Source organism: Scatophagus argus, chromosome 8 (assembly GCF_020382885.2).
Source record: "Scatophagus argus isolate fScaArg1 chromosome 8, fScaArg1.pri, whole genome shotgun sequence".
Lineage (NCBI taxonomy): Eukaryota > Metazoa > Chordata > Actinopteri > Scatophagidae > Scatophagus > Scatophagus argus.
The window spans coordinates 1,830,287-1,842,603 of NC_058500.1; the positions used below are offsets into that span (position 1 = coordinate 1,830,287).

General features: G+C 44.7%; 1 protein-coding gene across 2 annotated transcripts; it reads right to left on the bottom strand.

The window, feature by feature from the left end:
- Positions 1 to 3,683: 3,683 nt before the first annotated feature.
- LOC124063099 (microtubule-associated protein RP/EB family member 1-like) lies at positions 3,684 to 12,221 on the bottom strand. Of its 2 annotated transcripts, none has more exons than XM_046396427.1 (7): positions 12,000 to 12,221; positions 10,020 to 10,153; positions 8,581 to 8,726; positions 7,052 to 7,253; positions 6,834 to 6,940; positions 6,541 to 6,693; positions 3,684 to 5,631 (listed from the first exon to the last, which is right to left on the bottom strand). In XM_046396427.1, exons 2-7 carry the CDS (start codon positions 10,138 to 10,140, stop codon positions 5,587 to 5,589), a joined length of 774 nt encoding a protein of 257 aa, XP_046252383.1. In that variant the 5' UTR covers positions 10,141 to 10,153; positions 12,000 to 12,221; the 3' UTR covers positions 3,684 to 5,586. The 2 variants fall into 2 exon arrangements, with proteins under 2 accessions (XP_046252383.1, XP_046252382.1); XM_046396426.1 differs by having other exon boundaries at positions 10,020 to 10,150; positions 12,000 to 12,218.
- Between the last annotated feature and the right edge of the window lie 96 nt (positions 12,222 to 12,317).

Consider the following 12,317-nt stretch of genomic DNA (forward strand, 5'->3'; position numbering starts at 1 on the left):
CCTCACTGCTAATATAGTTAGCCTACTGCCTATCGCTGTATACACTATATTGTCCATTGCACTAGTGATTTATAGCTTAATATAACATCTGTAAATATCATTTGTAAATTGTGTTATAGTTTCCGCCTACACTGGATGCACATTAAAGCACATATCCATCTGTATAGTATGTTCATAGTACTTAGAAACCCTGTATATTATGACAACAATCTGTATATCATGTTTATAGTATATCTGTAGCATAGACACCTGTACATACCCTGTACATACTGTAAATACTGTATATCTGGCACTTACTGCTTATTGCACTTCTGGTTAGATGCCAAACTGCGTTTCGTTGCATTGTACTTGTACATGTGTAATGACAACAAAGTTGAATCTAATCTAATCTAAAAATGTTTCATAAGTACAATGTCGAACAGGACAGCAGACTGAAGACAGAAGACAGACAGGTGAGCCTGACAGGATGAAGAAAAAGGTTTCTGGTCGGAGTAGTTCAACATGGGCCGCAGGAGCTTCGTGCTGTTTTTGGGGAAGCTGAAGTACAACTTGCGCGTGCATGAAGACAGAGGAAAGTTACTCAGAAATCCTGTTAGAACTAAAATTACAAACATATCTTCAAATCCTCCCTCGGACACTTTGAAAACACGCAGGAGGACAACAGGTTGTGTGAAATGCGTGAAAGGGGGCGCTAAACACAGCAGGGCAGTTAGAAACAGAGCAGCAGCGACGGGGAGGAGACGACCCTCTGAAGCCCTCCGTGCTGATGTCACAGCTCTGGACCGCTTGAGGTCAGAGGTCGACCGCAGGCCTGGACTGCGTGATCCACAAGGACTGCTTTGTGGCCTGCGGTTAACTTTGACCTGTCGCGCTTCTGATTGGCTGCATGCTTTCTATGCACAGTGTCAACATAAAACTGAACAGTAGACATTCTGTCGCCATGCTGGAAATGTCTTCACGCTTACAGGACGGATGACCACGAAATCCACGCATCCAAATTTCCATCAGGGTGAATGAGCCTGCATCGGGTCAGGAGTTCAGCTGACCCAACACTTCTAAGATCAGCATTTTGTGACATGCTGTCGTAACGTACTGCGAGTCACAGAACACACACACACACACACACACAGGAACACACACTGCTGACGTGGAAATACTGTTTTATTGTCTGTACCAAACTTGTTTGAAGAGGTTTACGAGAGTATAAGAAACACATCAAAGTCCAGCAGAAACAGAGGAGACTCGGGTGGCACTCGGCCCACAGTGTACAACACGCTTGTCAGCACTGACTGCGCCGCCGTTACCTTTTGAAGCCATTTATTTCACTTTGCTCAGACACTTTCAGCAAACACACACCTGCACGGCTGGTGGAGAGATAACCACGAACTCCTTCAGGTGTGTGTGTGTGTGTGTGTGTGTGTGAGACTGAGAAGTAACGAGCAAAGCTAAACATCACACACAGTCCTTCTCAGAAACACTTTCAGCAACACGTCTTCTACAATCATTAAACCAGACAGGAGTCAACACACAAACTGAAGTAAAGGAGGAAAAAAGGCTTGAAGCTGCCAAACAACAGGAGAAGCAATGAAAGTAAAAAAAAAAAAAAAAAAACCCAAACAAAATAAAGGCTCATTACGTAACAAATCACGCTTCACTGAAGCTCATTTCGACCAACCCAAAGGAAAAGAAATATTCTGCAGGAAAGTTTCTCATCGTGAAGACTTGCAGAGTGTGCGTTTCCGTCGCACGGGCAGAAATGTGCCTCCTTACGTTTGACAAGCAACTCCGACGACAGACCGCTGGGAGGAGGCGGGAGGTTTCGTTGGCACTGGGTTCAGTACAGAGGCCACTATGTAAAGGGGGACACGCGCTCCCCTTTGACGTTGCATAACAAAAAGCACTTCTTCAACAAGGCTCGACGACACACACCGCTTAGATTAACTGGCCTTCTGTCTACGGGTTTCAAGTTGTCCTGCTTTGGGGAGGCTCACAGTGAAGAGAGACGGGGGACGTCTGTCTTCTAAGCCCCCAGAGACCGGCCTGCTACCAGGATCTCTTTAGAAAACTGGTTACTGCAGAGCCAATTTATTTTAACCTGCTCGGAGACTGAAATCACTTTGACTTTCAACAACTTGGTTTGCTTTGGTTGAGCTCAGGGCTGTCGCGACATCAGGTCGTCACTGTGCGATCACCGTGGCCTAAAGGACTCGCGATGTCGATATTATCGTAATATATCCAGACAGTCTGTTGGTTAGCATGTCTGGTATACTGGGGTGTTGAGCAGCATTCCCGATGGGGGTTTTGTGCAGCAGTAGCAGCCACATAACGGCAGCCGCTGACTGGTTACTGCACCTCCTTTGTCTTTGTTTCCTGGCGGTTGGCGACCAGCATTAAGGTCTGACTAAGACAAAACGAGGACAGAAAAAACGGGAAAGGTTTACGAGTTGCTGGCTCATTTGCAGGATGTTATCACGTGTATTGATTGATTGAGTGTCGCTAACTGACAGCTTCACCACCACAGCCCCAAATACAAGAGCAACCTCAACTCTGACTCAACGCAAGCTACAGGAGGTGATCATTTGACATATGCCCAAAGTATTTAATGTTCTAGCTCATCAGCTTCATGGATTTTTGTAAATACGTGCTTATTCTGAATGTGACTCCAGCGACACATTTCTGATCAGTCGCGTACTGCTCCGAGGACACCAGTCATTCTGGAACGGGTCTCAGTTTGACTGGTTCACTGGTAACAGGCGATGGAGTTGTGATGCAGTCCAGAGATGATCCTGACACCCAGGAGCCTTCTGGAGGCCACTGCACATCTTCACTAAGTTTCTAATTGTGCTGCCTTCAGCACTTTAGACTGGAAATTAAAGTTCTGACTTTCAGCTTGCTTTCCATGCGAGGCCACGTGTGCTCCAGTTTCAGGCCACCAGAATGTGTTTGTATCTGGTCCACGACTCTTTGAAGACTTGGACCCTTAGAGATGTGCTGTCACACCTTCACTGGAGTCACGTTCACACGTTTTAGGGGAAACTGAAACATGACTGAAGAGCTCGGACAAAACTCACAGGCCGATTTGTCCACACGATCATTTTCCTGCTGTAATGTCCGAAAACCGACTACAAGTCCAACAGGGTTCACACAGAACAAATGTGAAAACTCTCAAATTAAAGCAGAGAATCAGTTGAACTTTAAAGTCATATTTAACGAGTGTGCTGAGGAGCACCGAGACAAAACAACCAAAGAGCTGCACATCGTCACACTGCAAGGTCGAAACCCCTCCAGATCACATCTTTGCAGTTAAAAACTAAAGCATACATTCCGAAAAAAGGAGGATTTGGAGATTAGAGATGTCATTTTTAGTTGTAGTCTTACTGAAGGCAACTAGCAGGAAATAGAAAATACGCAGGCACCCTCTGATTTTGTGCAACATTCAGCCCTTCGACTCATGGCAGCGTTTGTAAGGCCAACTACCAAACCACGCAGCTACAACACGTGAATCCAAAAGGTCTGCACGAGAGCTGCTCCATCAGCTCGTCAAACAGGACGAAGATTTCACTTAAAATCTGCAGAAAGAAAACAAGCAGGAAAAACAAAATAAGTATCTATTTTTTGTTTGCTTTGTGATCATCTGATGGAAGACAGGTGGTCCGCTGCACCACGACACGTCCGAGCTTTAGTCCAAAATACCTCCAATGTTGTTTATTTTCAGCACACATAAAAAATACGACTAACAGTACAAACATTTGCCCCAACAGCTTACATTTAAGTAAAAAAAAAAAAGAAAAAAAAAAGTTCTGAAAAATGTTTGCTTATGAAAAAAAATGTATTGTTTATGAATAAGGCCATTGATTCCAAAGTGATTCCAACAACAAGGAAGTTGCTGTGTGGAATCAACACCGGTGTGTTGTCTCAAATTAGGTACAAATGTGTGAAAAACGTCATTTTTACAAAGTACAGTGGAAATCGGGTCTCAAATCAGATCCACAACATACAACATTAGTATTAAAACTGGTCGATCGGGGTGTGGAAACAGGAAACAAAAAGGGGGGGGGGGGGGGAGAGACACAGGAAGGGAATCAGCCTTCAGCGGACTCGTCAGTCGGACACTCCGACAGCTCAGCCTGGCAGGTAACGACACACTGATCAGCCAGTCACAGCTCAGTGTTTGGAGCGCGGCGGGTCGGGATCTCCTGCCGCCCCCTCAGCAAACTGTTCTGATTAAGGGCCACTGGTATAAAACAGTGCATGTGCCTTAAAACTCCACAGGGAGAAACACGCAAACAATCACTGCTGATTGCTCTGTTTATCGCATCTCACATCGACTCGCAGCTACGTCTTCCTGAAATTAAGAACATTTAGGAAGTCTGAAAGGTGAACGTTGGCAAAAGCAAAAATGAGCGATTTTTAATGTCCGTTTGTGTGCTGTGCTGGCTGGGAAATGAGACGAGCTCAGCCTGCATAGAAATCAAACATGCTCAGGGAGGACGACTGACCGATGTCCAACAGACAAAACAAGACAAACAAGCCAAAAAAATAAAATAAAATAAAATAAAACGGAGTGTGTGTGGTGGGGGGGCATGTGATAAAACAGTGGCATAAATTTACAAAAGCGCTTCTGATGGTGAACAGGACAAGGTCAGGATGGTGTCGTCGGTGAAGACGGTTAGTCACAGGTGGAGGAAAAGGCCAAGAGAGGAAGCCGACTGCGGCTTTGTCCCAGACTAAACCCTGAGCCCTTCAGTCCACAGGCTGCTTTCTCATTGGCTACATATGACTGCCAAACGATGGGAGCAGCTCTTTCACTGTTTCCAAAGCACAAAGCATCGTCAGCTACTAAAAATGGGACCAGCTGGCGAGAAGCACACGTCACACGCGGTTCAAAATGGTCTCTCTGGTCGGGAATGTTTTGTTGGTTTTTTTTCCGTCTTTTTCCGCACTTAAGTATGTGCATCTTCCTGCTAAGAGTAAATATTCAGTGTCAACAGGGGAGGCACAAAATGGCGGCGGCGGCACCATTGGACGAGAACCAGACCGTCAGGGTTTGTTTGGGACAAAGTGGACAGACAGCTGCGTCTCCAGTGGAGGTTCTTTGATTTGTTTTAAATTGTTTTTTTGTTTTTTTTTTTAAACACAAACAACCACACACACACACACACACACACACACACACACATATATAGAACCACACACAAAACATCACCGTGTTTTTCATACTCTAAAGTCCATTACAAAAACCAGATATGCACTGCTCGATCTGGTTTTGGGGAGGATGGGGTTACAGGTGAGGGTCGGGGCAGACTGACAGGTGTGCAGGAAGAAGAGGCAGTGACTGAGACTGTTGATTATCAGTTAAAGAAGGAGCTGAGCTGTACGGCAGCTGGAGGCTACAGGAAGAAGTCCAGGAGGTCGGGGTGTGGGGTTCAGGAGGGGCGGGCAGGCAGGGAGGGAGGGGACCACAAATCGAGATCAAGTTTGGTGTTGGATATAAAACCAAACTGGCTGTCTTGGCTTGAGGAAGGATCTCGAGGTGGGTTTGTAGACCAGAGCATCCAAGTGAATATCTGCTCGCAGTCTTGAATATTAAAACTCCTCCTGGTCCTCAGCATCCGGTATCACGAAGCCCTCCTGGAGAGACAGACAGAAGGTGGTGTGAACGGGCAACACACACTTGAGTTGACCAAACATGAGGATCTGCGTCATGTGCTGAAGGATGAAGATTAGACCTGCAGCTAATCTTTACTTTCATTTTCCATGAATCTGTCCAGTTGGTGATATAAATGATTTACATTTAACACACAGTTTTAAAACTCTGCCTTGTCCAATACTTTTCCATGTAGGATGAGTGAACATGCCATGTGAAGAAGTGGTCGTGCCGACAGCGCTGGGGCTCAGTGAGCGGGCTGCATTCCATTCCTCTGCAGGAATCCACAGCGGCATCAGCAGCTGTCACATGTGGGCTTTAAACTGGCGCTGAACTCCGACATGTCACACAGCACACACAGGATACTTTAACTGTCACTGCTTTCAGATTAGGATTAATCGTGCGCGGAAGCTTTTATTACGCAGTAACAGAACTTCACTTGTTTCACCTCCGGATACGAGGGAAAGCAGTGCAGCAAAGGCTTACACCAGGCCTGTAGTACAGGACTCGGACTCAGGCCCGACTTGAGCCCCAATTTTGAATACTTGTTTCTTGGACTCAGACTTGTGCATTAACCGCGTTCAGACTCGTAAATCAAAGTCGAGTCCTCAGATTTTTATTTTATTTTATTTTATGTAACATACCATAGTATTTTGGCATAAGATAATATCTATGTTAAGTTCAATATTATAGAATAATTATACAATTATATATATTTGGATATTGGACCTTGGACCTGACTCAGATCAGTATAGGACTCAACTTGGCTTTTTCTTTACTTGGACTCAAACACTGGGATCTCGAGTGCTCAAGAGGAAATCAGAAGAAGAAGAAAGAGCAGCGTCCTAAAGCTTTCAGCAGAATAAAAGTTTCATAAAAACAGAAGAACTCACATCTGTGGCGTAGAGGATGTCTATAATCCTCTGCAGCGTGGGGTCGCCTTCTCCTTCCTTCTCCTGGCAAATCAGCTCAATGTTCCTCAGCTTACCAAAATAAAAGTCTCTCTCCTTCTCCATGTCCTGAATGGTTGACTTCAGGATCTCCATCTGTGGGGGAAAAAGCCCAAGAACAGCACTGAGGTCTGCGTCTGTTGGTTCAGGTGACTCACTTTACATCTTTATCTGCTTGGTTATTTGACTTTCTGTAGGGACAGTATGGAGAAGGAGATGTGGTGTAGTGTGCTGACCTCATTCAGGAGCTCCGCCCTCTCCTCGTCGCCTCCTCCACCTGGCTTCCTCGTGCTCACGTTAGCCACCTTGGGTGCCACCTTAGCAACAGGTGGCCTCTGAGGAGCTGAAGAGACAAGAAGACAGTCACTATCAAGAGGGGGGGAAAATCTCACTGAGGAAACTTAAACAGATTTTTCCCACCCGCATAATTCAGCATCACTTTCAAAGTTCGGACCTTGACTGAGGGCTTTCTTGGGGGGTTTGTTGAGAGCCGAAGTGGCCATGTTGGGTGTGGGCATGGCGTCCTGGCCCTGTCTCGCCTCCACTGGGTCGTACTCCTTCCCATCGTAGTTGGCATCAAAGAACTTCTTAAACCACTGGACAAACTCAAAGTTGTCCTGGAACTTCCCCTTGACCAGTTTATCTACTGGAATGATCTGGAAGCAGAAAAAGAGAATGAAGACCAGGATGTACAGGCCAGGTCTGCCCGACAGCTTCAGCTCAGCTCATTATACATGTGTATAGTGACAATAAAGGCATTCTAATCTATTCTATTCTTAACTGGGGTTTGGCTGAGGAAATGAACTGTGAACTGGCATCGTCACACTGTCAATGCAGCTCACATGCTTCAGTGCAGACTCCAAAATAAACACAAAGCAAAGAGGAGGTCACAATGCAGACACATCAGCTCTAAACACACCGATGTGCTCTACACACATCTGTTACAGCAGAGTGAAGGCCTTGCAGACAGTGAAGACTTCAAACAAATGGATGACAGGAGGAAGCTGACTCATAAATAAATGACAGCAGCTTTTTCCTGCAAGCTGCTGCGTGTTGTGACTGAGCAAGGGGTGCCCTGTGCTCCATAATCCCTTCTGTCAATATCAAGACATGATGAAGAGTCCACATCTAAAGAAATCACGTTTTAAAGCCTCTGAGGGTGAAGAGTAGCCTGACTGCTGGCATACGACGGAACAAAACACTTTTCATTCATTTCAAACTGCACTGTGTTACTGCGTGGCTAACAGTGTGTGTCAGAAGAGAGGGGAGTATAACACCAACAGCTGCCATGTCCACACCACAGCAACGAGTGGGCAGGTTTCCCAGTGCTCACGAATCCTCAACAGTAAGGCACCATGATGGACATTAAGTCAGGGCTGCTGATAAGATCTGGCGGGGATACGCAGCGACACATCAACCGCAAAATCAGTTCGCTGGTGCAGGGTGAGCATAGTGAAAAAAGTAGCGAAAGAGTTTCAGAATTCTTACGCTCTTTATGTCAGTCAGGTTACAGTTCACGTGCATGTATGTCACAAAATGAGAGCTCCCCAAAAGAGAGGCCAAAACCTCTGGACGCCCCCTGGTGGTTGGCTGCAGTACAGCTCATAAACTCCTCCCCCTCCATGTTAGCAGATGGGACATGAGCCAAACTAAAAACTCAAAGTACACATCCAACACATTTTTCCCCAAAGATGGTTTCTGTCATTTTAAGTAGTTCTTATCACACTGGTGTGTGTTCAACCTGAACTGATCAGTTTGGCTTTAATTTTCTATAAAAAGGAGCTGAAAAGTCAAGATTGACAGGTGAGCGCTGGTCCTGACTGGCTTGGAGAGAGTCCAAAATTGATTCTGTCAGAGATTTTGTACAAAAACACACAGTGTTATGTTATTTTAACGGAAGCCTGCAGACTCATTTGAAATGCCTTCCCCACAAATGTAGTGCACATCATGTAATTTGAAGCCATCTGTAATGCCGTGACTTACTTTATCAACTCCCATCTTTTTGAAGGCAACTTGCAGAAGCTTGAAGTTGTGGATGTACTCATGTTCCAGCTTGGCACCAAATTTAACTTTCTTCAGAGGCACAGAGTTGGGAAACAGCATGTCCATGAACTGGCAGTAGGCAGCGCCTGGACAAAAGAAAAAGACCCCCCAAATATTACATAACAAGTCCTCCAGTGTCTATCACAGTTCACTGGGTACAAGGACAATTACAACATGTTGAATGAGACAGAAAAGGATAAAAATAGGGTCCATGTTAATTTCCAAGTGACAACAAGCACTGATGCTACACACACAAATTGAAATAAAATAAAGGGATAGAAAAAGACGTTCAGCAGCAATTTCTTCTAACAATGTCAGCCCTGAGCCGTGTGTGCTTCTTCCTGCAACAGGATGACTGGCCAAACAGTGTGCTGCAGTGCAGTGCTCACAGTACAAAGATGCACCTGGATGCATCTGCAGGATCACCTGAGAACAAAACAGCTCTAAAGCACAGAGGAAGCAGGCTGTGAATGGTCACTTTATTGCTTTTATTTTGTCCAAGAATAAAAGCGATACCATCTTATTTTGACATTCAATACAGATGAAAATTCAGCTGACTGATACATCTGTCAACCAGGGATTAAGGTAAGCCGTTTGCTGTTCTGACATGGCAGACAAGCTGCAGAGGCACAACACATGCATGCACAGGCAGGTGGCTGTGAAACAAAGGACTGAAGGATATTAACTGTTCATAGGACAGTAGGAGAGTTTTCTACTGGCCTCTGTCACTAACAGCGACAGCTGTATTGAAAGTCTTCTTTTAAATCTCCTCTTAAAACTCAGTTTTATTAAAAGCTAAACTTAAAGCCACTGAGGGGCCGCACAGACTGGCCACTAACTGATGGACTCGCTGCAGCAGAGTCTGGTGAAATACCAACTTTTGCCTGTTGTCTCTGATGGAATATTTACTGCTTACTGTTCACCTTCTTCATCGTGTCACATGCAAGAATCCGTAAGCACCATCCATAAAGCGCCTTACATCCAAACATGTCAGCAGAACAACTACACAGTGTTGCTCAAATGTTGCAAAAGTCAGCTGTTCACAGTTTGCCAACTGCTAAATTCATTTCAGTTAATATTTTAAACTGGGAGAGTCTTGAAACTTTTACACTCTTAAATTTCAACGAGAACATTGGCTCAGGTTTTAAATAGGAGCTTTGTGTGTTCTTCTATCACACTGTCAATGTATCTAGTATCAGCATCAATCGACCGACTGTTTCAACACCAATGAGGTCACACGAGCATCCAAAATATCATGTATAATCACACCTCCATGTCCCAATATGAACAACCATCTTGGATCCATTTCAGGAACTCCAACAGCTGGTAACAGAGGAAATTATTCCTCCTGCAACAAGATAAAGAGAAAAACTTCTTACCTGAACACAACATTTCTATCTTGGTGAGGTTCATCTGTAGAGACTCATTGATCCAGACCAACATGTCGTGACGACTTAAGTTGTCACTGGTCACTGAGGTTGAGTACACGTTCACAGCCATCGTCGGTCACCTGCTGACACAAAGAGAGGACGAGTGTGAAGCGCGTGGAGAATCTACACTCAGCTGTCAATCTTGACATTTCATCAAATAACGAATTAAAACCAAACTGATTACAACAAAGGAAAACTTGAACAAACATCAGCGTGAGAGAAATGTCTACGATGACAGAAACCATCTTTCAGACAAACGCATTTGATGAGTACGTTGAGGTTTTAGTTTGGTCCATGTGGCATCTGCTAACATGGAGGGGGAGGAGTTTATGAACTGTACTGCAGGTAATAATGACTAATAACAATGAGTTAAATAAAAACTGTTGCTGAATAATATTCTATTAACCAATCAATCAACAATCAACCAAAACAACAAAATAATCCAATTACAAGCAATCTGAACCACAGATTTTGGAAAGTTGACATCATTAGGCACTACAGCATTAGGCTGTAGTTAGAAGCTTTATAGCACAGTCCACTGCTGCACTGGCCGGCACCCATCTATCAACACATAACCTCGCCCTGAAGACATCATGGAGATTTGTTTTAGACTAAAGCAGTCATATGTTAGGAGAAGATGCCAGCAGTATTATCAACTTCACACAAATCAGAAACTACAAGAAGTGACTGATCATGTGTGCACTATAGCACACAGTACATGTAATGACAGTCTCCATGAGGTCTCTACAGCACAAACCCTCATCCACAGTGCCTTGCTGAGGTTTATCTCCAGGCCAGTAATTTCCTCCTCAGCTGGGAGCTTCACTTCACATGCAGTCAGCTCTTATGTTAGCATGTACAAAATACAGTCCTGCCCTACTATTTTTAAACTAAATGAGATAATTCTGGAGTGCACTAGTGAAAACATTCGAGCATATGAGCAGCTTTCATAACAAGTGATTATAAATGCAGGTTGCGTAGCCTGTTCATATTTTAAGATTGTTTGTCTTTCACCTGCTGTTTACACATTTTTCCACATAATCAGTGGCCTCTACGTGACTACGTGAAGAACAAGCCCAACAGTTTACTCTGAAATGTATAAGGACTCAAGAACGCCGACTAATCGTTCCAGTGTTTTAGACATTTGTAAATTTAATATGGACATTTTAGTCAGATAGAACAAGCAACATAATGACCTCAAACTGTGCCCTGAGAGCATGTTTTCACATTTTTATACATTTAAAAAAATTAGCAGAGAAAATAATCACCCGACTGCCAAAATGGAATAAACGTTAGTTGGTGCTCCACTAATGTAGTAACCAACATCCAGGCCAACGGCAGTTAGCTAAACGCAACAGGGCCCAGCTGAAAAACTTGAAAGGCTAACGGTAGCGGTAGTTAGCCAAATAGCAGCTTAGGTTAGCTTCCTAAATAGCTAGCTCCACGGCTTCCAGTCCGCATGAGCAGTTAACGAGCAAGCTACCGCCTCACAATTTATTTAGTTAATGGACTAATTTACTTATACAGACAAAAACACAGCTAAAATAAGTCACGTTTATGTTGCTGGCTAAACACGACAATCGGCTAATGCGAGTCGTTTCATCACAGACATTAAGACGTTTCCCCGCCCTGAAATTCACCGAGACCGATGCTAACGGAGCTAACTTAGATTAGCTTGGTGAGACTAACTTTCAGTATTGGGCTCGAAAGTACGGACTTTGTCCGCCTTTCAACTAACGGTTATAGAAGTATAGACACGTCGCTCGAGATGGTTTACTCGGGAATCAAACAGCCGTCTCCCGGATACTGCGAGTCACAGGCTAACGGGAGCTTAGCTAACGGCGCTTGGTTACCTCCCCAACCTGCCGCCGTCTCACATGCCGGCAAATAACGCTTAATCATACCGTGTGTGAGCGCCGTTGAACGTACCTTGATTGGATTGGCTTTCACAGTTCTTGGATACGATGCTTTATTTTTCTCGGCTGTGGTGCTCTGTCATATACTTACAGCCTATCTGTAATTGTTTCGACGTTATCGCCACTTCTGCTTTTCTTCTTCTCCTTCTTGGCAGTTCACGTTCACTCTACCGGCAGCGGAAGAACCAATTTGATGACATCAGGACGTAACGGATAACGCCACAGCCCTTCTACGGACAGCCTGACCACTCCCCATTAAAACCCTTTGTACCGAAGGTTGGCTGCAGTTCACCTAGGGGGCACTCGCGAGATAGTCCTCAATGAACAGGAG